This window comes from Cinclus cinclus, chromosome 1 (genome assembly GCF_963662255.1).
Source record: "Cinclus cinclus chromosome 1, bCinCin1.1, whole genome shotgun sequence".
Classification (NCBI taxonomy): domain Eukaryota; kingdom Metazoa; phylum Chordata; class Aves; order Passeriformes; family Cinclidae; genus Cinclus; species Cinclus cinclus.
Genome location: NC_085046.1, coordinates 52183108 through 52209823, shown reverse-complemented (window position 1 = coordinate 52209823; position 26716 = coordinate 52183108). Strand labels below are relative to the sequence as shown.

The 26716-nt window shown below is 37.6% G+C and overlaps 1 protein-coding gene across 1 annotated transcript; it reads left to right on the top strand.

The window, feature by feature from the left end:
* The first annotated feature begins 491 nt into the window (after positions 1-491).
* Positions 492-26716, top strand: STK17A (serine/threonine kinase 17a). The gene is made up of 7 exons (XM_062510272.1): positions 492-734; positions 7965-8177; positions 15190-15334; positions 20570-20696; positions 21419-21467; positions 21600-21779; positions 22591-26716. Exons 1-7 carry the CDS (start codon positions 556-558, stop codon positions 22922-22924), a joined length of 1227 nt encoding a protein of 408 aa, XP_062366256.1. The 5' UTR covers positions 492-555; the 3' UTR covers positions 22925-26716.

Here is a 26716-nt window from a genome sequence, read left to right as displayed (position 1 = left end):
CTCTCTGTCTTCTACTCTCTAGATTGAATAGGTCCAGCTCCCACAGTCTCTCCTCATAAGAGAGATATTCCTGACTCTTGATCATATTTGTCACCCTCCACTGGACCCTCTTCGGTAGCTCCTCATCTCTCTTGTCCTGAGAAGCCCAGAACAGGACATGGTGCTCCAGAGTGGGAGGATCGTCCAGCAGCAATGACACGAAGATATCCAAGTTACGAAGGGAGGCAAGCCGGTCCCTCCTCAAACACAACCTCGGGGTTGTTTACGGTTTTGTTGAAACCTCGTTGAAGCCGAACAGCGACATTGCCCCGCCGGCCGCCGCCAGGTGGCGCCGCCCGCCGTCCCTCCCTCAGGCCCGCCCGCCCTCTAAGGTGAAGCGCGTGAGGGGCGGGGCGCAGCCGCGGGGCCCCGCCCCCTCGGCTGGCGCGTGCTGCCCGCAGCCCCCGCGAGCCCGCGGCAGCGCCCGGAGGGAGCGCGGGCCGGGACGGAGACGGGAAGGCAGGAGGAGAAGGAGAAGGCATCGGCATCCCCCTGCCGAGGGAGAAGCCCCGAGCCATGAGCCCCGACAAGAAGCCGCCGCCCGGTCGCTCCCGCTGTGAGCGGCCGCCGCCACCTCAGCCCGCGGCCGGGCGATGCCGGCAGCGGGGCGGGCTCCTGGCGGAGATCCGTACGCCCATCCGCACGGAGCCCTTCCAGGAGCGGTACAGTCTCAGCCCCGGCCGGGAGCTCGGCAGGTGAGCGGGGCCGGGGGTTGTGGCGTCCCACCCTTGGGGTCCCTGCCGGGGTAGAGCCGCGTCCCGGGGCACCCGGCGGGGTGAGCTCTGCCCGCGCCGGGCCCGCTCCGAGGGCGTGCCCGCGGCGTTGGCTCGGCTGGAAGAGCGCGCTGGGAGGCAGCTGTACCCCGCAGCTGTCTGTCCCTCCTGCTGAAGAAGTCATCCTCGGCTCCCCAGCCTTGCGGGTCTGGCTGCGAAGATGCTGTGGTTCCCTGGGAACCCGTGTGGAGTAGGGGGTATTGCTCTAATTTCCACTGGAGAAGAAAATCTGCCCTCCCCCCCCAACTTAAAAAAAAAAAAAGTTATTGTTTCCTCGAGGTTTCTAAGGTGTGACGTGGAAGAACAATTTTGCACTCGTTTGAGGTAGCATATGTTTGAATGTACTCTAATGGTGGAACTTTTCAGTGAGTTAAAGCTGGTTAAAATCTAGGATTTGGAAGTGATTCCATATATTAAGTTTAGTTCCATGTATAATTTCAAGACCTGACTGATAGAAAGTAAGGTTTAGGGCAAAATGTCTCTTCAAAAGGTTTTTACATCTTGGGAGCTACATATAATAGAATTTCAGCACCACCTAACCTAATTTTTGTCTGAAGTTCTGTCACTTCTTATTAAAGGAATTATAATATTCTTAGAATTACATGTGCTTCGTCCAAAGAGTGTTCCAATAAAAAAAAAGATTAAATGGAATACCACTGGATATATGGAAAGATATCCTCGGTGTATGTTCTATTGCAAGTCATGCTCCCTGTGTAACTCAGTTTATACAGTGGCAAAACCAACCCCTCTGGAGATAAGGAGGAGTTTCAAGGCAAATGTAGCTGCTGTAAGTACCTCTAACAAATATTTAGGTTGCCTAGGTGTTAGCTTAATGCTCTCTTAGTGACTCTGATGTACCAGTAGCATAATACCTGTTTAAACATAGTGGTCTAAAGCATTCACATGGTAAGCAGGTGGGAGAAACCTCCCATGGAATGAGAAAGCTTTATGTAGATTGCTGTGACCACAATGTCCAAGGCCTGGAAACTGAAGCTAATTACAGGCTACAAATCAGCCTAAATTCTAAGAAACAGTCCAAAAGGTGTAGGAGGAGCACTGTAGCACAGAATGTTCTGGTATCACTGCTACTTTGGTTTGTTGGGTTTTTTTTGTTTGAGGTTTAGATTACTTCAGAAAATATTTTGCAATTCTTCCATGGAATTTCCCTGAGAGCTGGGTGATCGTCATTGGCCTAATCAGAGCACAGAATAGATGTAGGTTCCTTCGGGAACAAAAAAGTACAACTGAGATGATTTGCTTTTACACTAAGAAGAATGCTGCAAGTCTTAGTCTGCAGTTTAAACAAGTAAATCGCAGCATGGATTTTTGTGTGGAATCTTTTTTTGAATGTTTTAAAGATGAGCTTCACATGAAAGCTGTGATTTTGCACCTGTGGTTAAAATGAGTTAAGTGGCATTTCTAATTGTTTGTCTTGGTGGTTTTGAAAAACAGTTGCACATAGTTTTGGTTCAGATTCCCCTCAGCTTCACAAGTGTTTTCACTATCTTCTCTTTTAGCATATAGAAATCTCTAAATTTGAATGCACATGCTTGGTTTTTTATTCAAGTTTTAAACTTTACTTTTTGAAAAGTATATACTTCAGCTCAAATACCCTCATTAAAGACTATTTTTTGCCAACTCTGTGACAAAATGTAGGTGGAAAGTCTTTCTGCTATTTATAACTAATTTTATTGATAATTTAGTATCACAACTTGTTTCTCTTTCATATGTTGATAAATTGTGCAATTCTCTCTTTATGGGTAGAGTTTATCTTTGCAAAGAACAAATTGGCACCCAGGTATGGCAGGCTTTTGTCTCAGATGAAAAGCACTCCTTGCATGCACAACATAATCTGTTTTAGCAGTAAGATTTGGTAGGAAAAGATTTATACACTCTGTATTTTCCCATCCCATTCCCCAGAATTAGAGAAACAGTTTAAAAGTGGAACTTTGGGTAGGTTTGAGAATAGCAACATTCATATGGATTGTCTTTAAAACTGAGAACATGGAGAGAGAAGCAAGTAGCTTTATCACCTTTGCTGAGATCAGGGCTGCTGCATGAACTCAGCAGGTTTGTGTGGTCTTTGGCCTCCTGTTCTGTCAGTCAACACATATATGTTGAAATTCCCGGAGCACTTGGAGCCTCTGTTTTCTGTTCTCTGGTCCCCTGCATTTGGAGCAGGTGGGAAGAAAGTGGAACATGGCAAAATGTCAAGGCATTGTAGTTCTGGTAATGCTGGCAGGACAGGTACAGGGGCTCTGGCCGCAGGTGGCACATTAGGGTGCAAAAATCCTGAAGGAAGCTGTCCTGAAAGAAGTGGATGAATCTAGGAGGGTCATGGTCACAGTGTCACCAGAAGAGTCACTTGGGTGCAAACCCATGTGAAGTCAGGCTTCATTAGTTCTGCTTACAGGAGAAAAAACTGCTTTCAGAATGTGGAGCTTAGGTGCTTCAGAAGGTGCTGCCTCATTCAGTAGCTGAACAGGCATTTGCAAGTCTGTTGAAACACAGCTGTTGGGAAGGCCAGGTTCACTTGGGAAAAATATCAAAAGCTTCATTTTAATGGCCACTCAGGAAAATAAGTTCTTGAAAGTTCCTTAGGACGACATGGAAATAGAAGTTTTTAAGTGAAATTATTTAATATATGACATTTTGATCCAGTATTCACAGCCATAATAATTTTACTGTCCTCAAAATCACAATATTCTCACACAAATCTACACTTGTATGATGTTTGAAATCCAACTTACCTCTGATGATTGTTTAAGAGTGTCACTTCTCATCACCTCACTGAGAGTTAAATGTTTTTAGACAGTGCTAGCTTGAGTTAGGTTAGTTTGGAGAAGTGTAACCTTTGCAGAGGACAAGACACCAATTGCTTAGTTCTTCCCCTTACCATTTGTGCTTAAGCCATAATTGTACTGTAAAATGGGGAACAATACATTTTTTACTACCAAGAGCTTCCTTAAGGAGTATACTATAATTATATTTAGTTGCTTTGCTTGTTTTCCTCGAGAAAAGAAAAACTCCTAATTGTAGACAAAATATTATTAGGCTATTAATTCTTCAGTTTGTTGATGGAATGTTGCACACCTTTTTATGTGAAACAAGCTATGCACATATTGGAAGTCATCATTACTGTGCAAAAAATAACACTCTTGATTCTAGAGCTGGGTTAGAGGAAGGTATAAGTTGACTGGTCTGTCTTTCTTCTGGAAGGTAACAGTCACCTTAAATGATTGATCCAAAATAAAATTATCTTCTAGCAAAATGTGTGTCCACATGTAAATATATGCAGTGCAATTCAGTTGTTTCTCCACATTCCCACTTTTTTATTAAAGCATACAAGCTCGTTCTCCACCCAAAGATAAGAATAAGAAATATTGTAATCATCCAAGCAGTGTGAAATATTCTTTGTTCCAGACTAGTGATGTGGCTGCAGTTTCATGTGCAAATAATGCATGTCTTGGATTTTTTTTTTTCCCCAGAAGAACAGTTCTGGCATGAACTTTTATTTCTCAGGTAGCTTTCAGTAATGTGTGTCTTAGCAGTACATGACATTTGTGCCATTTCGTGCCATGACAGTGCTGTCCTCAGCTGCTCTCTGCAGTAGCACAGTTGGGGTCAAATAAGCAAAATAAACAATAAGCAAAAGTGGAAAAGAGGTGAAAACAAAGAGTTGCAAGTAGTTGGCTTTGCCGTTTGAGAAGAAACTTCAAGTAAATTATTCATGAACATCAGAAATGGAATCTCTGCACTTTGTTGTTTGGAAATACAAAATTGTCAGGAGGAAAAGCCCCACACTTCAGAAAAAAATGTTTGGTATGAGTTACATAATAAACTGGATGTGGTATTGTGGATCTCAGAAAAGTTTTTTTCTGAACTTTATAAAAACTAAATATCTTCACAGGAAGAAGTTATTCCTTCATTTGTTACAGTGACAGTGTTTTATGGGTCACTTTATTAATAAGCTTAGTTAATTTGAAATATTTAGTTCTTAGTTATTTTTGTATATTTTAAATAAATTAATAAGATTATTTCTCTGTTGTTCTGAACATAGGACAATAAAAATTAATTGGTGTGACAAGAATGTTCTTGATTATCTGATTTGACATTTGATTTGTAATTTGACAGTTTTCCTTTGAGCTATAATGTGTGCGTAATGAAACAATGCAAATTCTGTTGGCAATCTGAAAAGGTGACATTGAGCTTCTTTGTAATCAGATATGATTTTAGTCATGATTCTTGAATAAGACTCTTGTGAGGACTAAGAACTACTTAGAGTTTCCTATTGTCTCCCTCCAAAGCATTTTTATTTGTAATTGGATGTCTGGTAGTCTGTGTTCAGCTTGACAAATGCGCATTAAGATTTTAATCTCAAAATTATTCTTCCTTCCATGCAGAGTTCTCACTCCTAGCTCTTCTCAATACACTAAAGTAGCAATGATGTGATCTAACATCATTTTATATACATTTTTATAAGTTCTGAGAAGCAGGATTTTAAGAAAAACAATAACAAAGTGTATGCAATGTATACTTCATAAGAATGCTTGTTTATCTGTCTTATCTACTATTCTGTCTCAATCAAAAATAAATTCTTTAAAATTTATCTGTTGGCTTAACCATATAGTGGATGTTGTGTTTGTATCTTCGCTCTGAAATTTTCACAGACATGAATCGAGATCACTGCACAGTAATTAGTTCTACTGATTATAAACATCAGGTTTGTCAAGTTTGATCTTTTTGGGGATTGTATTCAGAAAAGATGAGTTCTAACAGGCTGTAGTTATAATAGCTCTAATTATAGGCATAACCATAAGGAATCTGGGCAGGATTCTTGGTCTGAAACAATTTAGAATTAGTATTTGTCAGCTGGCTGAACTCCCGTGTAACCTGTCCTTTGAATTACGTCATCTATCAGGCTTCTGGCCAGCTCAGCTAAACAGGACATGCGTGGCCACACATGGTGGTAGCTCTTGCCATTTCTTGCTGCTCCGTGAATACTGTTTTATTTCCATAGTGACTAATGCACGATGAATTGGCAACATCAATGCTTATTAAGCTAATTAACTTGTTTCTAGATAGATTTTGTATATAATTCAAAGCAGCACAGTACGTGAAAGCTGTGTTACAGAGATTCCAAACTTTTCTAAGCCACTTTCTCTAGGTCCTTCCTGGTGCTAAAATTCAAAGCTTTTGACTGCACTAAGGCAGCATTCAAGAGGCAGTACACAGTGCATTCCGAGGCTGTATAAGGAAAACAGAGAAGGCTGAACCCAAGCAGGGACCTAAATTTATTGGTGTAAGGCGTAGTATCTATCAGTTATTTAAAGAACTTGCTGTTATAAGGCTTCTCAGTCCATTTTTATGTGGTTTTTTTTGACAACATAACCAGTTGATTTTTTTCTTGAGACCTTTTTTGGTGCTGAGTACTTGAACAAGGGTCTTAACACTTTTGATATATGCATGGCTTTCTATTGTACATAAATTTTTTGCAAAATTATCTTCCTGCATTTACAAACCTCAATAGTTTTGTCTTCGTGTATGTATTAGTAATTAAGAACATGTTGCCAAAAAGTTAGATTCAAGTCATTGAACACATATTCTTACTGTTTGTCTACCTTCACTAGACATCTGGACTGTGCTGTGATCTAGTCTTAATACATAGTGTGCTGTAGATAATGTGATTATGCAAAATATTATTCCTAGAGGAATAACTGTGGCTGTATCAGTGGTTACGAGTCCAATTATTTTACTGAGATTGCCTAGCAAATACCCACTTTGTGGGTACTTATTTGACTTGATTCATTTAGACTGTGACTTTGAAACAAATGCTTATTAAAAGCAAGCTGACCACAACTTTGTTCAGCAGTTATATTTCATGGATAGCAGTCTTTTGCCAATAGGCTGGAAGAGTGAAAATTTTGACATGAGCTGAAATAGTTAATTCTATGAACTTCAGCTTGGAGATGGGAGAGGCAAAACCCATAGTAATTGTATTCCAAAGTAGATGAAGACTATTATTTTGGTTTCAGCAACCCTACAGTAAGTAAAGAACCAAAATAAAGATCTCAAAGCTATTCCTGCAGCTTTATAAGAAAATGTTTACATATAAATAAAAAAGATAGTTTTGATGGTCATTATACCTCTATGGTGAGAGCTAAAGTGAGATTACTGTACTTCAAAGTGTGAGAATTCATCATTGCATTAGTGAGAGGTATTAATTAAAATACCTTTTCAGTCTAAAAATCAGCACTGTGTGAATGAAACTGAGTGGAGCAGGTTGTGTGGGACTCTTGCAGGGAAGTTAAGAGCTGCCACTTGTGCCAGAGTGCTGTGGGGGAAGTGGTGTGACGCAAGCACTGCAGTGTGGTTTGAGCTGGCCTGGTGCATCATCAGGTGTGTGTTCTGCCGAGGTGACGCTCATTAATGTGGGCTAAGCATGGGGCTCAGCTCTCTCTGCTCTCGGTGTTCCTTTTCACTTTGGCACTGCTGCAAAAATCGCGCTACAGAGCTTGATGTTAGTCAAGCTGCTTCATTGGATTTAAATTATCCGTGCTCCTTATTCTTAGACTCGCTGTATAAATAAGGGGTTTTGAGAACTGGTAATCAGAAAACTCTAGCTGTTATTTCAGACATGCCATGGTGAAAATACAAAGTGCCATCTTGAAAAATGCAGAGTATGGATATTGCATGGCAAATGAAGCAGGATTCAATGAAAGTGCTGTTACCTTGGATATGGTGGGATACTTCAGAAAACAGTAGCTGGGTTACTGTGACGTAGTCAGAGAAAGCATCAATTGCTCATTTGTATATTTTGATTTTGCCAGCTTTTTCAATTAAAGTTTTGAGGATAATGTAGTCTTAGAAACTAGCACAGCTTCTTTATTCTGTATTTTTGAAAACTGCATTATTTGAATTGATTGGGTTTTTTTTAATTCCTTATATTTCATAGAGATTATTTACGTTCTCAGCTGGGGTGTGTTGAACACAGGGATCATCACTCAGCAAGGCATCTTTCGAAATTCAGATCGCATCTTAAATGCAGCCATTAGTAGTGACTTGATTCAAGTTTCCTGAAACATTAATTTATAAAGACGGTGCTAAAGCTGTCACTAAGGCATGTAAAACTAAATTCTTATTTAATTTCAGGGGAAAATTTGCAGTGGTGAAGAAGTGTATCCAGAAAGACACTGAAAGAGAGTTTGCAGCAAAATTCATGAGAAAAAGAAGAAAGGGCCAAGACTGTCGGATGGAAATAATCCATGAAATTGCAGTCCTTGAGCTGGCACAATGCAACCTTTGGGTCATTAACTTGCATGAAGTTTATGAAACTGCAACAGAGATGATTTTAGTCCTGGAATAGTAAGTATTAGTAATAATTCCTGAGTAACTTTCTGCAGTGTTTGATTAAAAGCAATAATGTAAAAATAATGTGTATCAATGTGAATAATTTAACAGTTTTCATTGGTTTCCTGTTACCCTTGCTTAACTTCAAGAAGAATTGCTGAGAAAATGACGATTACAAGAAGTTATGTGCAATCTCATAACTACTTCAGATTGTAACAAATTTCTCTAATTATGGAGTATCTTTCAAAGTTGAACTATAATTTATGTAGTTAAAGCATCTTTAATAAAATATGAGCTCTGTACACTCCCTATACACAAAAGCGGAAGAGGAAAGAAGCAAAGAGTATCTGTTCAAGAACTAAAGTTTATTTCATTGACAGTGATAAAGATAGGATGAAATCTGCTGTGGCCTTTTATACCAGTTTTAAAAAACGTATTGAAAGCAACATCATTGCTAAAAAGAAACTATTAAAGCCCTCTACAATAGAAAACTTGCTAAAACAGTATCTTTTTGGGGAAAGAAAGGAGGATTGAGACTTAGAATGGTTTCTTTCAAAGGACATTTGACTCCGCATTTGTCTGTGCGGTTTTCTCCACCTGAGTTTGTCCAGATGAGTGTTCCTGCAGCTGTTGTGACTGTTCATCTCATATGCCAATGGCTTTAGATAGTAAGGCATCTAGCTAGCTTCCAAGATTCAGCCAAATGCTTGTTACTACTGAACTCTAAAATTCTTGTTAAGCTCTATAGATTTTTAATAATTAGGAGAGGAGCAGTGAGGCTCAATAGCTCAGAAGTGACTTGTCTGTTAAGATAAATTTGGTTTGTGCAGCTCTTCTCTTGTTAGCAAAAAGAAATGGTGAGAAATCTTGTGTCCCAATCACATCTTGTTTAGAAGTTAAAAGAAACTGTATCTTTAAAGTTCAGTGAAATGGAATGAGACTGTGTCTCCTAAGGCAAAATTCTTCTAGAATACATTTTTAAAACTTCATTGTGCCCTTAATGAACTCATAATATGTGAAATATTCAAATACCTTTTATAATACATAGGTGTGACAGAGCTTCTGGGGTTTTAACTGCTGCTACTGAAGACTCATAAATACCTGCTTTAAACACTAGCAGAAATTTAAACTCAAATACAGTTTCATTTTCTCAATCCCATATGATTTAATATGAGCAGTGGAATCTAAATGAGCAATGAGTTTTGTGATAATTTTGATGCAAAATTCCTAGCTTTCTTTTAGAACTCAATTTTCTTACAGTTGGAAAAACTCTTTTAATATGAAGTATTAACTAGGTTGTTAAGTAATTAGCAAAATTATTGGGTTTACATGCATCAAACAGTCATAAGTCGTTTCAGATAAACAGCTGTGTGCTGGATTTGTAAATTACAAAAAACAGTCGTTCCCTGACCTCAGCAAGTATGTCTGGATGCTTCTTTAATGTCAAAGTGTTCCAAAGACATGTTACAACAAAGCAGATATGAATGCTAGTGAATTTCTGACATTTTGTATGCAGAGGATTAAAGAACATACCTAGACTGCATGCTTCTCTAGGGCATTTCAGTTTCTATTTAGCTTGATCGTCTTTGTGGCAGATTTTTATCTCCTAAAGAAGTAAAACAAATACTTAATCTTGGCCACTAACTTCATCTGTTAAGGTTTTAAAGTTTCTTGTCTTGATGTAGAATCTGTCATAAGGGCTGAGGATTTTAAATTAGGAAATGTTTTGCTTTCAGGAAGTGAAATACTGTTACATGGAGGGCTGTCTTCCAAGCACTATCAGTTTTTGACAGAAAATGAACTTAAAATTGGCCATGTTAACACTGAGTGTTGAGCAGTGAGAAGAAAGGAGGCATTACAGTGTTGGCTTCAGCTGTAGCATAGCAAGCTGGGGCTCTGCATCCACCCTCACAACAGTCTCTGACTTTGGTTTGAAGGGATAAGTCGTCTGAAGGGGTAACAGAAAGCCTGGAGTTACTTGTAGGTCATTTATGTTTCTGTATTTCAGTAAAAATTGAATGAAAAGAACCTGGAATTTTGCTGAAGAAGGTAGAGATACAGTCTGGGAAACTTGACATATTAGGTATAAGAAGTAAAAAGTAAATTGGGTAACTTTTGGGCTTGATACCTGTATGCAACCTACCTGTCATCTTCCAATTTCTTTTGAAAGAAAGAGCAGTAGAGTATCTGATGCTTAAGAACTGGTCTTTTTGTAAGTGTTCATCACCATGTTTTATGCATCTATGGAAGGGATAGATGACACTAGTGGGTAATTAGCAGGTCGAATGTACAGAAACATGTAAGTGGAGCTTCAAAAATCATCATTAATATTTTGTTGTGAAGAGCCTCTGAACTGAGCCAGAGCCTTGTGTAAATACAGTAAACTTTTGTTACGCTTGCTTTAAAAAGAGGAAGAAGTTGTTTTTATCATCTTGAATACACTGTATTTATTTGATACTCTGGATGAAGTGTTTTTTCACCTGTAGTTATTTGGACCTGGATAATGTGATGGACTTATATGTCCATTAGTATTAATGGACTTATATAGTCTTGGACATGATTTATTGTCCTACTTACTAGAGGTGTGACTGGTTAGAATAAGAGTCTGCTGGCAGGAAGTGATCCATTTGGCATGGGATTCAGCCAACAGAACTTGAAGCAAACCTACCATAATTACAAGTAACTGCTGCTCCAGTGCTTGCATCTTGTCCATTTTGAGTAGCAAAGAGAGTTGTTCTAGTTAGCAGTGTCAAATCAAGACAGGAGGTAAAAAAAAAAAAAATAGGGGAAACTTCTCAAATGGTCTTAGTTTTCTTTGTTGTTGTTTCATTCAGTTCTTGGGCTGCCTGATTGGAAGGGTGAAGGCAAAAAAAACCCCACATTTGTCTGAGAACTTTTAAGACCAGTATCTACAATTTTATGTGTTTGGATGCTTCTCTTCCCATCTCCTCTCATCAGATATGGATTTACAGTTTTCTCAGGCTCTGGGGTACATTACATTGCCTTACATTAGAAAAATTACCAGTAAGTGCACTTACTATCCAATGGTAAGCCTAGCCAAGGAAAGAGGTATGTCTGTCAGCAGCAGTGAGCATGAACCTTTGCTAGTAGTGTTACAGCTGCTGTGGTGTCAACAGCTTGTACTGTAAGCTCCATATACAGAAAGTAGATGACTTTCCATTATCTTTCAAAGATTACCTTTCAAGAAAGACTTTTGACAGAGTTGAAGATTGAGGAAGTAAATTTTTGTCCATTACAGACTGTATATGACTCAGCATTGAAATCAAATGTATTTTAGGAATTGGTCTACATATCTGTAATCTGGTGATTTTTACTTCTGCATCCTTCAGAACACTAACTTAATGGCTGATCCATTAAAGCTGGGGAAATGGTTCATTTCTTCAGGTGCCCTGAAATAGGTTTGTTCAATCTTTTTCTAATGATAAGTTAAATAAATGACTGTGTTAGTGTCTCCTAAGTGTACTTGAAAGAAGTTTGATGCTGAATTTCATACTGTTTAATTGTTAAGATATATTTCAAGGAAGATAAGTAGTTTCCATTTAATCTAAAGTCAACATAATTGTAACAAGGATTAGTTCTTTAGACTTCCATAGGACTTCTGGCTCATTTCTGCTGCTAAGTAGTAATAAATTGTTAGCATGCTTTTCATTGATGAAGCAGTCGGATTTCACTGGAAATGAGATAAATTAATGGCACGACAGTACTTTGAGAACTACATTGAAATAGCCAAAGAATTAAGGTTGCCGTACCTTTCAAGTTCAGAAAGCCTTCTTTTGTCTCACATGTTTTTCATACACTTAGCTAAGGAAGGGGGTACTAGAGAAATAATGCATTCTAAATAACACTGGATTTCAAAATGTTTTGCCATTGAATATGTCCTTATCAATTTTTTTTTCAGATAGCATGTTTTCCTAAAAACTTTGTTACCCTAAGGATAATTCTTTGCTTTTATCTCCTAAGAATATTTTGTGACTGACCCAGTCATTTGCTAAGTTATTTCATAATGACAATTAGAAAAACTACAGTTTAATTAAAAACAGGTAAATATTATTAACACCAGAGAGCTCCTGGTCTGCATGTATACAGAAATCATAACTTGGCTATGATCCTTTCCTAGCAAGTATTTTGTGCCCTTCTACAGTTAGGGGTTTCTTTTCCCCCTAAAATCTAGCTGGGGAGTACAAAATAGTGAGTTGAAAGTATTGTTAAAGAGCTTAGCAAAACTTGCAGTAGGTGTGCAGGAGGATCTTTTTGGAGTTTTTGACATTGTGCTGCCAACCACTTGTGACTGGCTTGGCTCACAGCTCCCAGACTGTTTTGCTTAAGGGAATCCATTAAGCTCACTTCACAGCAACAATACACAAAACAGTCTTGCAGTATCAAATTTCCATGTGTTCTTATAAAGGGTTCCTGGTTATTTGTTTGAATGTGGTATTTTTGGGACTGAATGAATTGTTCAGAAGGAGTTGTTCCATCAGCATCCTAAATAGCAAAGTTAAGATGAAAAAACAAAACATTGCATGTGAAGTCACCTTCTCATGTGAAACTATTTTGTAAAGCCAAGTGTCTATGGTAGCTGAGAATGCCAGTCTCATAAGTCATAAAGTGGGTGTGCATGTGTGAGGGCTGTATTTGCATGTCTCACTCTTAAAAATGCTGATGAACCCAGGCATCTTCAGAAGTATAGGGAGGTACCTTTTTTTTTTGTAATAAAGTTTTTGAATCAAGGGTTTTCTACTCTCACATTGGTAGGTAGCACTGAATCTTGATTTCACTGATGGGACATTGTTTCAACTTTTATTGCCTTGACTTTTAACACCTATTATTCAGAGTTCTTTAAGTGCAGTATTAAATGTCTAGGTAGCTTACATTTTAACATTGGTGTCTACCTCAGTTTTAATTAAGTTACACTAATTAACAAATTGCAACAGATGCCTACCAAGTAGACCTATAGAAAGCAGGGCATTTTTAAGGCACCGCCACCCTCAACTTCCACTGGTTTTTCAGCTGGGTCTATTAATGTGTGATCCCATGTTTTGGGTATAAATCAGATTTCACAGAATTAAATAGCAGAAGTATTTTTTTCCTTATTTGAAGTGGCAGAGGGTTATTGCTATAAAACATACCATGTTAGTAATTTTGGTAGTAGATCTTATCACTTGTATGTGCATTGTAATTCACTGCTACAAGGAATTAAATCACTCTTTAAGTAACATATTATGGCATTCTTAAGGCGCAAAGTTTAATTTAGGGTTGAAGAAGATCTTTTTCTATTCCTATCTAGAAAATCCAATTCATGCTGCTTTTTCAAGGAATTTGGTTTAGGATATTAGAATACACTAGCTGATGTTAATTTTAAAAATGTCGTTAGTATTTGAATTGTGTTCAAAGCTGAAATATTACTATTTCCATGAATTAAATAAAAATGAACTGAAGAAAGATGTGATAGCATCAGGCATATGAAATTTTTCAGAAGGAATTATAGTATTAATATTCCTTTGAAAAACTAATTTCATTCTAAGCTCTATTCTGAGCTCTGTCATCTTTGATACATAATGAAGAAAAATAATTATTTAATAGAGGGTTCTTTTAAAAAAGAAAATCTTAGTTTAATAAATCAAATTGTACTGCTGTACCCATTAGCAGCATATAGAACAGAAGTGTAAAGTGTATTCTTCAGAAAAGGTAAAGATTTAACCCTCTTTTAATTTTTTTTTTTTTTTTTTGTAAGACCATCTGCAGGGAAAATTTAAAATAATAGTAGTGAGAATACCTAGGAAAGCAAAAACTTTTTTTTTTTTAAATCCATGAGGCTTTTGAAAGCACTAGGTACTAATAAGAAGCAAAGTCAGTATAGGCAAAATGAAAATTTGAGTGTAATGTTCTTTTTCTGGGGTGCACAGTTGAAATGCACCATTTTTGTAGAACTCTCATTTGCTGTTATATTCATGTCAAATATGCATAGATAGTACAATTCATTGGGAAAAAAGCAAGCAAAGCCAGAGTAGATGGGTATTCATCAGTAAAGATTAATGCTCGTGGAAAGTCATTTTTGCATGTCACAGTTTGGTGTTATCTGGAGAGGTTTCTGCCCTTGAGGGTTTCACCACCTTCCCCTAAGGGGTGATTATAGAATTTCATGCAGAACAAAGGGTGTATGTGCTGACTTCATGGTAGGAGTTCAACAATCCATATGCAAAGTGGCCACATTCTAACATTCTTATGCCCATTCTTGTTTTAAGATGGAGCTTATGTTCAATTTATTTTACTTCTGATGCTACATGGTTATATTGTAAAACAATTTTAGTTCTCTAGAGCCATTGCTATACAGAGCTGGTACTGCATGTGGCTTCAGAGTACTTTAAAAACATTAATTCATATCTAGTTATTTTTATATTTGTTGTTATTCTTTGTTTAAACATATATAAACAAAAGAGGATGCAAGCTGAGAGCTAAAATTTCAGAGCTGTTTTTAGATGAAAGAAGTTTAGAAACTTAATGCATCCCTATTTATCAGAGACTTCATAAACAATTCAATTGCAGACTTTGCATTTATTCTTTTAGGTATGTGCAAAGTGTTTTGAGGAGGGTGGGAGGTGGGGCTGCTTTGCTTTAAGTTCACAAAAATTTGCCTTATCCAAATTTCTACATAGTTTATTAGGAATGGCAAAAGGTACATCTTTTATGAAAACACAGTCCTCAAACAATTGTGGCATTCATCTGAAAGCAAAGTCAGGTGTGTTTCAAAAGTAGTCCCCAAAATTTCTGTACTATTCATATTCTTTAAACTAAATGACTAAAGTCTTTGCCTCTCTTCAAAGCTGCCATACTGCAGAAAACACTTCCAAGGCTGTAAAACCTTATAACTTATATATCTTATAACTGAACATGTCATGACTGGATTATACCTCCTGCTGATACTGGCTGTACAAAAAGAAAACATGTGAGTAGAGCCAAATAGGTGCTATAATTTAGTCTGAACTAACAATATTCTTACTGTTCACAGTGCTGCTGGAGGTGAAATCTTTGACCAGTGTGTGGCTGAAAGAGAGGAGGCCTTCAAAGAAAAAGATGTTAAGCGACTTATGAAGCAGATATTAGAAGGAGTTTCATTCTTGCACAGAAACAATGTTGTTCATCTTGACTTAAAGGCAAGATATGTGCTGTATTTTCCTTATTGATTTCTTATCTGTTAGGTTTCTTGCTGGCAATATGTCACAGTGATGCCAATTTGTAATTAACAGAGTTTTACATAATTATACCTTGAATGAAAAAGTTAAACTTTTGGGTTAGAGTAGCCACCCGGTCTGTGAGCCTTTTGGGGGGGCGGTTATGATTATACTAAAAACAAAACTTCATTTGATTAAGTGAAATGTAATCAATTCAAAAGTCAATTTGCCTTGCACCTTAAATTGCAAATGAGTGCTTTGGGTAAGACCTGAGTTATTTCTACATTGCAGTAAAAATATCTGGGTATTATATGGCTGTTGAAAACCAGGTTTGTTTTTCATATTGACTTGACTTGTAATGAAGAAGAAGGGTGGTAGTGACACTGGTGGATAAAGTCTAACATTTCTGAATGAAATATTCAAACAGGACTGGTAAATTAATGTGTTAAGTAAATTTATAACATTTTTCTTCCCTGTTTTTCCCAGTTACTGTAAAACCTAATTTAAATGTCTTTCATTTGCTGCCAAACAGTTGGCTGACACCCTATTGGTATATAAATTATCATGATTTACTGAAACAAGTGTTTTTTTCTTGTTGAAAAATAGTTTTGACCCAAATCAAGGGTGAAGTACAGTTGCCATCCTATGAAATGATATGGTCAAGAAGGGAATTGTAACAAGGATCTGGAGAACTATCTTCTCCTATGGGCAGCAAGCTCCAGTTAATTTTCTTTAGCTTCTATCCATGCACTCATATAGAAGATGCAACTGTATCTCATTATGAGGTTGAACTAGTTTATTACTAAGCAAAGCAGTCTAAAAAGTTACTTGCGTTACATTTTTTAAAATTCTTTTTACATGTCTTATTCTCATATTTACTAAGTATACTTAGCTGCTGCATGGTTGTTCTGTTGCTAAGATTCTTACTTACACTTAGCTATATTTTGGCACTATTATAAACCTACCAGTGGATTCCAGTATCAAGCTGTATGTACTTAACATATAACTTAGCACGTCATGAACCATTCATCAGCTAAAGCAGATGAGTCATATTTGCACACAAATATGTCACCTGCCTGGTTTTCCAAACATTTATTCAAATTATATGTGGAATTCTTTGAAAACTTGATTTAGTCATACACACAGAATATTAATAATTGTACTAAAAGAATTAATGAAACATTTTTAGCAAGCGATGCAAGAATAAGTGTTCAGAAAGAGTAAAAACGAACAGTTAGAATTCCTCAAAGTTCTGGTATGCTTAAAGAAGATATTCAGTGTCTCAATGGTTGGCCATTGAATTTCCTTGCAACAAAGTGTGTAAAATTAAATGTCTTTTGTGGACAGTATATATTTGTACATGTTTGTTGTTAAAGTTGAGGTGTTTCTTAGCATCATCAGCTTGATGTCTGAAACTGAAAATGTGATGTGTTTTATATGACTACTTGTTTGCAAAAGTGAACTTGGGATGTTGATTACAGATTTTGTCCAGAAAAGAAAATAATGAAAAGCTTACTTAAAAATTTTCCAACTGGTCAGAAATCTGGTGCCGTAACACAGGGAGCATATGCAGTTCTCACTGAAAAATCCAGTATTGTTTTGCTGCCTTATGGAAGCTCATTAGCAGAGGAAATTGTCTAGTGATTGAGGTTAATTAACATCTTTATACATTGCTGCAGTGTGCAATGTGTGTTTAATCGGAGTCCTACTTGCAGTGTGATGACCTTCATGATATATACAACTATTAGTCTTGTGCAAAATAAAGTTTATGGAAGTCTTCAGCGTACTGGCAAATAAAAATGATGGAAACTGTAGAATTAAAAACCATGACTTGCAAACATTAATTGATCCACATGCCTTGCAAGACTTTTAAAAATGGCCTATTTTTGACAGAACTCAAAAAGTAGGGTGCTTTCTTTGGCTGTGTGTTTATTCACCCAGAGTCCTCATCTTCTGTTGTATCACGTCTCATGCTGTTTCAAAGCACTGCTTTGCAACTTAAAGCACCCTGGAATTTACTAAGTACTTTGTTTGTGATGGCATTTGGAAGACTTCTGTATGTTTACTGTTGCTATGCAAGGTGTTTGCCAATAGCAAAGTTTACAAATTCTTGACAAAATGTTGGGTTGGGTTTTTTTGTGCTATTAGTTTCACCTATGTATCTGTGAAGATTTCCATTTCATTTGTCTGCTACAAATTCCTTTGGAAAGGTCCATCCAATTTTCCATATGTTGCACCTTAAAAATAAAGTTAAATTCTACACCCAGAAGAATTTAAACCCAAGTCCATATGTAATTGTCAGCTTAATATTTATATTATAAATTTAATGAACCAACACTGTGACACTGACAGCTACCTTGCTGTAGCTTTTCTTTGTCCTCTGAATAGATACAAGATTTTTTCTGAGACTAAACGCTGCAGAAAGAAATGGGGTATTTTGATATGGCTTGGCAAGGTTGTCACCTGATCATTTCTTTCCAAAAGCATGGTTCTGCTGAAAGATGGTTGAAATGTGTCTTGCTTTTAATAGCAAAATACAATTATGTAGCCTAGTTTTGACTTGGAAGAAGAGCAAATATAATGCTACCAAGTGCAAATTAATTATCACTTGACAGTATTGTGTTGATGCTATTTAATTTGCAGGGTGTGCACAGATTGTAGTCAGGAGTCTTTCATCTCCTCTTAATGGTGCTTAAAAGCTGCAGAGTAAGGGAAGTCTCTGTTCTCATTTGCTGTTTGTCTTAATCTTGAATTGGTGCTTGGTCAAAGCTTAAAGTAGTTGGGAAGGGAAGAGAATTTAAGCAGGTGTGGGGGCTAAGGAAGAAGGGATGAGGGTCCTTTACTTTTTTTACAATCACCCTAGTTTAGTGTCTTAAGATGTAATGCAGCTGGGATATCTCAGCTAGTTCCTTTTTCCTGTTTCTTAGCATTATTTCTTGGATAATCCCTGTCTTTTCTTCTAGGGATCTGAAGTTTTTTGAATATTATATAATTAGATAACCTGAAACATTAATGAAATTAGGTAAGGTGAGGCATTGATTAGCTTAAAAACCTGACCTTTATTATCTGTCTTTAGTCTTTATGTCTTTAGTCTGTATGTATCTGTCTTTGTTTTTAGTTTTGAAACCAGCTAAAAATACAAGAAAATATGAGGATCAAAATGGAACCTTTAGGCTTTGCTGCAGTAGAGGGGGAGGTCTTCAAACATTTCCATTTTATGGTTTTCATCAACCTTTTCAGTAGTGCTTGAGGATAAAAGTGAAAGGCCCTTTTTAGAAGGGCCACCAGGAGAACCTCCAGCTGGCACCCCCTGTCTTTGTGGGCTGACTGGCATTAGGCAAACCTAGATGTATTCTAGCAGAGTAAAACCAAAAGAGAAGCAGTATTACAGATGTGAGGAAATAATCTTCCTTTTCTGAAAGCTTGATTAATGGTGTCAAGCTGAAAACTATGGTGAGTTCAAATGGCTTCTTTAAGGTTTCATGCTGGTGTTTAGGCCCGCACTTTGCAAGAATCCCATAATGATTCCTTAAAATAGGAAAATGGCTGGTATTTCATTAGGAATTGATTTAGAGTTATGACTCAACTCATATTGTAGACAGGGTTTTTTCTGCATAGTTGTGTTTTGCATAATAAGATTTTTTTAAAAAGACAATAAAAAACTATTAGCAATTCCTTTATCTACTAAAATGTTAAAATACAGGGCTGAAGGGTTTCACAAAACTTTTCCTCATTTAAATATAGAAAACAAATATTTTTATCATGCTTTTAATTTGACTCCTCACAACATAATCTCTGACTGGGAATAACATCTGAGAGACCAATGAGGGAGGCATGGTCAGCTTTTTTGGATGTTTGCTTTTCTAGTACAAATAGAGAACAACAAATCTGAACTGTAAAAAATGTGGGAATGTGCAGCTCCAAAGGCTTTTGTATGGCCACCAGATCCCAATTTGTAAGGAAAATTTAAAAAGATCTATTCTTAATATGTAGGTTTACTAACAGAAAATAAAAGGACAACATCATGGAGTTAGTTTCAAATAACAGTTTAACTCTGCAGGAATCAAAAAACTTGATTGTATTCAGGTCTTGCAGTGAGGAGAACTGGCCTAAGTTTTTTAAAATGTTCTTGCCCAGGTTGATTTCTGTATTCAAAAGCAAGGCTGTTCATGTGAGAGCATGTCTTGATGAGTGACTCTGGGGATGGACGACAGAGGAGCTCTGTGATTAGGAAAGAAGTATAAATGTTGGTGTTACTCCAGCTGGATTATCAGTCAGTGGTTGCTTTGCTGTTCTTACCCTTTTGTCCTCCTCCCTTTTCAACCACTCTGATGCAGATGATCCATGCTCCCAATAGACTTCTGCACTTAGATGGAACTTGTGCTCACTAGAAGCATGAAAGCAGTGTTAATTGTCAGCACTACCATTTGGAGAAGTTAATGATAAAACCCAGTGTGATCACTGGTCTGGGGGTAGGGAAAGTCAAACCTTTTATTTTTTTTGGCAATAATACGCTTCAGTTGCAAAAATTTTTCTTTTTTTACTTGAGCTAGCATTTAAAATAGTAACTAACTTCTTAATGACCACAAAGGTGCTTTGAAAGGAGACAGCCAAGATCTAGTGACGTCAGTGCGAACAAGTTTATCCAAAGGTGATGCTCTTAAAAACCAGTTTTTCAGGCTGCTATATTTTTTAAAAAACTGTTCTTTAGTTACTATTCTGTAATGCAGTTGTTTGTACTTTGAACAGGATTCAGGTTGGTTGCAACAGACCTTTAAACAGGTGCAGTCAAAATAGTTTTGTGTGTTCAGGGTTTTTTAAATGATTGGGTGTTTTTGGACACCCTTCAAAGGGAGGTTTTTTTACACCATCTGTTGGAAAAATCGAGGAGCGAAGAGGAGTTAGGTGATACAGAGGACTAGAGGCACAAGTGTGGAAGTACTTACATGCTATTGTTGAATGACAGCTATTGGCATGTATTTCCAATATGTTCTAAGTTAACAAAGGTTTGATTCTCAATTCTAAATTGAAAATCCCGCCACTCCCTTTAGCCTACGTGTCTCTTCAAAATCACCTTGGGGGAAATACATAAATGATCCAGGGTATCATACGTGTTATGGGAGGCACTGTTGTTGCTCATGGTCTAAAGTAATTATGCAATATGATGTCATAGACATTAGTTTTGGGTGATCCCAAAAGTCTCCTCTTGTTTTTCAGCCCCAAAATATTCTGCTAACCAGTAAGTCTCCTCTGGGAGATGTTAAGATAGTAGATTTTGGCCTTTCCAGAATAATGAAGAGCAGTGAGGAACTAAGAGAAATCATGGGAACTCCAGAATATGTAGGTAAGTTGTTACTATAGGAGTGATGAATAGTCCAGGCTTCTGGGGAGTGAAAAGAGAATTTGGAGCATGCCAGCTTGGCTGTGTAGTTACTGTGTTGCAAGGTTGAGTTATTACTTGGAGGTGGTACTGCTCTCAAAGGTAGAGCTAGCAAGTCTTGCCAGTGTAATGAACTATGACTGTGTGCTTATGTTGAAGATGAAGAGACGCTTTAGAGGATTCTTACCACCAGTGATAACAAGTATTACTTGGATTAAAAGTTTAAATCCATATACTTAGTCTCTGAATACAATATTTTAGCCAGTGTTGGTTTTCTATTTTTTTTTAAAAGCCCAAACCACTCCAGGCCTTGAAAATATAGTCGAAAATATCTTTTAAGTTGTGTAGTATATATTCATAGTTATGGTTTACAGTGCTGGAATATGCAATGTTGGCTATTTCTGTTTTGTTTGTATGAAACTTATATACAGATTCCTTAATTGGGAAAGAGACTGGCCTGGCTTCTAAAGATGACAATAAAAGGAAAACATTTTCTTTTTTATACTTAAAAACAGTGAATGATGGAAACCATTTAAATAACCTGAATAGAAATATCTTGATTTCAAAAGACTGTCATGCTTCAAATGGCTTGTCTTAAATTTTCCCACATGACCATTATTGCATTTTTTAGCTTTAATGTAATGTCTGCATATGACAAAATTTACTTTTGTTTTCCCTCTGAATAGCTCCTGAAATTCTGAGTTATGATCCAATCAGTACAGCAACTGATATGTGGTAAGTTTAACAAATTAATGGTCATCATAACTTCACTGAGAAGGGTTGTTCTTTGGAGATGTTTTTTCTTTGTTTGCTTTTAAGGAAAAAAAAGGCTAACTAAAAAACGTTTTCTTTTTTCTTTTAATTTAGGAGCATTGGAGTACTGGCATATGTTATGCTAACAGGGATATCACCTTTCTTGGGGGATGATAAACAAGAAACATTCTTAAATATATCTCAAATGAACGTAAGTTACTCTGGAGAGGACTTTGACCTTGTATCAGAGTCTGCTGTGGATTTCATCAAAACTCTGCTGGTTAAGAAACCCGAGTAAGTAAAATACACAGTTGTATATGCTAATATGTCAGACAGACTTAATTTTAAATGCAGCAAGTGCTAGTGTTTTCATTTTTGAAGTATAAGGGGACTTTGATTTCATTGTGCTGTTGCTTTTTATGTATATGAGAATTCCTCCATTTCCATCCAAGTTTGTATCTTCCAAATTATTTCCAAGTGTTAGTAATTAAAACTCAAATTACTTTCATTAAACTGTGTATAAACTGTATCTTGTAGCAGTGAACAGTACACCCATTCTTCTTGCAGGTACTTTTCTGAAGTCTTTTAAATGAACTGGGCTTTGAGTCCTTACTTTTGGATGGGTTGGTAGAGAACCGTGCCTTTCCTGGTTCATTAGTACACTTTTCTAAATGGGCAGCAAACTGGAAGTTCCAGGTTCCCAAATAGAATAGGCATTTTCTGTGGAACTTTACCAGTTCTTCATGGGACATGTCAGCTATTGAAATTGCCTACCACTTGTCAATGGGAATACTTGAAGAATGTAAAAGTTGGATAATTTTTCTATATATAAAAAGTATAAACTTCAGAAGTTGGTTGGCAACAGGGAAGTGTACACTCATATTTAAGAATCTATTAGTTTATTTTAAATGCTAGGAGTTCATCTATTTGAACTGCTGTGATCTTTTTCGGTAAAAGATAGCTATCAGTGCTTTTTTTTCATTTACAATTCTATCTGTCTTTAATACAGTCATATCCCTGGAATAATTTTGGGGGATCTCTTCTGCGAGGTTCTCAATTTAGCATTCATTTAGACATTTATTTCAATATTTCCCTTCCTCTGCAGGGACCGGGCAACAGCTGAAGAATGTCTTCAACATCCATGGTTAGAACAAAGTGATAATCCCGCTTGCAGAGCCTGGAATAAGAGTGCAGAGGGGGAGACCAGTGATGCCATCCAGAAAGATGCAGATTCTGCCTCCGAACAATCAGTAGATGCTGAGAAGCCTGGAGAGGAAGAATCAATAGTGACAGAAGAACTAATTGTAGTGGCTTCATATACACTGGGACAATGTAGGCAGTCAGAAAAAGAAAAAGTAACTGAGCAGAAAGCCATTTCCAAACGATTCAAATTTGAGGAACCATTACTGCAGGAAATACCAGGAGAATTCATTTACTGAACTGTGTGGAGCTTCATAGCTATAACTGGAAGGCAGTTTTTTGTACTAAACGAAAGTATTCTAGCAAAGTGAATTTCTGATATGCAATAAATGTTCTAGATAAAAGAAAGTGTTTATAAATGGCATACAACAAAAATGTGCCAAGTTCTTATTTTCATGGAACAGATAAGATTTCAAGTGGCTGACAGGAATTTAACAGAGGATAAGCTTATTTTTTTTTCTATTTTTATTTCTGTTTTTTTTGTTGTTATTGTTTGGTAACAGAGTTTTTGTTAATTGTTCTGGTGTTCCTAAGAAGTCAACACTGGAAGTGTTTCGATGACAGATGTCAATAGGAGTATTTTAGGATATGTTTTGGTATTTAATGCAAATATGTAATACTGGATTTTCCTCAAATGCCTCCTGACTTCAGTGGAATTATCTGCTCATCTAAAACTTGTATCAGAGGAGAATTTGATCACCTGGTTTGACATACAGATTTCAAAATCATCTTATATTTCTTTGTTTACATCAGGTTGAAGACCCCAACTCCTCTGGTGTGTAGCTGAACTACACACCAGACTGAGCTTCTCTAGGCAGAGATGGGAAAGAAATCTCTACTGGAGATGTCTGATTTGGGAGCACAGTAAAATCCTGCTCCTGAGGGTGATGTATTTGCTTATTTCAGTCACTTGCGAGCCAGTAGAGATTGTTCCCTTCCCCTCCCATATTGGGTGAGATGTGCCAATAGAATCCAGCACAGTGTGCCCACAGGGTGCTGATGAGAGGAAAAAGGAATGACAATCTGATGTAGCTCCTCTGAAGTTATTGAAGTTCTCTCCAGACTTTACCATGGTAAGTTAGACAGTTTGTTCAGCTAATCAGCTCTTGATTCCACCTTCCCCAGAACCAGCTGGGGTTTTACTGGGATTATGAGGTCATTTCTACCTTCTTTCTGTTCCTCTAACTGCTGCTTTAAGGAAAAAAGGAGCATCCTTAGGCTAAATTGCAATTGTTCAATATAGCTGTCAGATGAGGAAGAAGATACTGCTTCTTCTGAAACAGTGAAGCACAGCTCATGCCTTCTGCTTCCTGATCACTCTCCCTTAGACACTTGGAAATACAGCATGTTATGTGGCTGGGCAGAGTGGGATTAGGGAGCAGTATGGATGGGTTGTAGTTCTCAATGGACGCAGTCCCTCAGAGGACAAAGCTGGCACCAACTGGTCATCAAAACTGAGTGGTTTCTGCAATGTACAGATCTGAGGATCTTGGACTGAGTCCTAGTTTTCTAAGAAGTCTTTCTTATTGATGCTGTTCCAAAGTTTAATTATTATATAATGAAAGTTTAGTACTATTATATTGCATACTGTTAACTATTCAACTATTTATTTGGTTTCCTTATGCTGTTCCTTTATAATAAACTCTGACAAAATTTTGTTTTGCTATAAAACAGTGAATAGAAACTTTTAAGCTAATTTTTCCCTTTCTTTCCATGTTGGTACACACTTTTCTAATTTCAGATGTATCAAATGTTCTTACTCGATTTAGTGAGCAGGAGTTCAGAGCTTTGTGCTAATGTTACAGTTCCTCCTTCACACAAAAGTTAAATGGTTTAATAAGAGCAGCAATACTAGGGTGATCTGGTCAGCATGGCTGGAAAGGTGTGGGAATGCACTGGTACAGAAGAAAGCCAAACCAAAAGCAGTGGGACAATGAGTGTTTTTCCATAAGGCTTCATTACCAGAGGTTGGGCTGCCTTTGCTTGGAGCCACATCAGGGAAATTGCACCTAAATTAAACTGTTCTATCAAGCTTCTTCCCTTATGGAATTACATACTGAGTATTCATGTAGGCAGGGCAACTTCTTGTTCCTCAAAGATGTTCATGTAAGAAAACAGCCAGTGGTGCTCAGAATTGAGTTTGGATGTGTTTTATATTGTAATGCAGAGATGCCTTTCATGCTCTGGAGAAAGGAGTCAGTTGCTGACAGCTCTGGCTAGCTTTCAGCAGGAGAATCTTTGAGCCAACACCATATCTGGGTTATCTGGGTGTTTCTGGACACACACAGGAGCTGACCCTGCCTACAAAATGCTGATCTGTTTCAGCCTTGTTAGGCAGGACAGTACCTTCATGGGCGTCTTTCTTTTACTCTCCAGTCATTTACCCAAGACAATTTGCTTGGGTGAGGGGACATTGATTCATGGAATTCTTTTTTGCAAGTTTGTAATTTCTCCCATCTTCCATAATTGCCATTTTGACGTTTTCCCCCCATCCATACTTCCTTACTTTACTAAGTTGAACAGAACAGTGAGGTTGAAGCATGTTCATATCCCACCCTTACAAAACAATGTTGCCAGTGTTGCACAGATGTTTATTAACTCCTGGTTGCCCACAGCAAATTATTTGAGGTATCTATAGATGTATACCCATTTCACTTCCTCTTTGTAACCACAGAAGATGTCTCAGATTGAGACTGGTACTAATGGAAATGAGTAGATACCAAGCAGTACATATTTTATCCTATATATACTGTTCTTAATGTATGACAATGAAGCTTAACATGTATACATGAAATACATACTTATTTCAAGGCCAGCTTTTCTTGAATTGGCTGCTTTGAGATTTTTCAGTGGGCTGCATTTCTGTTTAACTCTTTGTGCCTTAAGGTGGTTTTATACAGTGTTTTTTAACGTAGTTAAGAATTTGTATAAAGTTGTGAAAGTTTAATAATATAAGTTATAAACAAGGCATCTTAGATTCACCCTCTAACATGAAAAATTTCCATATTGTTGAACTGCAGGACTATCAGCCAGACCCATACCCTTGAGGCTGTTTCTGTTCCACTGTGAGTGTGGGTAAAGCTGCAAATGAGGTGTTCTTACCCTGAGCTGTAGGAAGGGGCTGTTGCAGTCAGTGTTCTTGAGGAGCTCAGTTATGACTGAAGTAACACATCAGTAAGACTGGGAACAAACCCTGAGCTGTGAGGAACAGCTGGCTTTCTGGAGCTCCATGAACAGGGAGGACTATATGTATGTACACAGGTCATCTGGGAAAAGCTGCTGTGTTGGTGGAGAAGGGGCTGCTTGTGGAGAAAGAACCAGCTTCTTGGACCTTGCGGGCAATGCTCTACCAATCCCCGCTCTCTAGACTGAGCACATGCTGGCTGCCTTTGTAGCATGGGGAGCATGGCTGCTGTTTGCTCAGATGCAGATTGCTGAAGGAATGGAAGGGCAGATGTTCCTACAGAGTTACCTGTGGTGCATGGCAGAGCCATGAACTGTATCAATGGGAGGGGTAGGTCCAGGCCTAGGCCTTCTTTCAGTTGTTGGAATAAATAGCAAAGTCCTAATAAAAAGCACAGCCTTGTCTCCTCTTGTTGCTATATTCACCTCTTTAAGGGAGAGGCTTATAGATTTTTATAGTTGCTAAATTAAATGTTCTACAAAATAATATTTTACTTTTTGTCCAGAATGGAATTTCCATTGTGATTTGTCTCATTTGTCACATTTTTGTGTGCAGGTCCCTAAATACAAAAGGGTGAATTCCTGTTTGTGATCTACCCCCTGAATCTTGAGAGCCATTAGGTCACAAATGCAAATAAAAGTTCACTGCCCATTCTCCACTGGTGGTGCTCACAAGGGCTGGGGAGGGGGCCTTGCATCGCATTACTCCGTGGCTTAAGATCTCTCTTGAATATTTCAGGTGTTGTTCCTGGAAGAGAGTTCAATGTTTTAAAGAAATAGTGCCAGTTTGTTGTACTTCTGATAAAGTGTTTACTATTTCAGAATCTTTTCAATAAATGAAAATTTGT

Excerpts from the sequence above, each read along its gene's own strand:
- STK17A (XM_062510272.1), top strand. The coding sequence starts at position 556 with ATGAGCCCCGACAAGAAGCCGCCGCCCGGTCGCTCCCGCTGTGAGCGG. Across the intron at positions 15,335-20,569 it reads TTGTTCATCTTGACTTAAAG|CCCCAAAATATTCTGCTAAC; the intron begins GCAAGATATGTG and ends CTTGTTTTTCAG. Across the intron at positions 20,697-21,418 it reads GGGAACTCCAGAATATGTAG|CTCCTGAAATTCTGAGTTAT; the intron begins GTAAGTTGTTAC and ends CCCTCTGAATAG.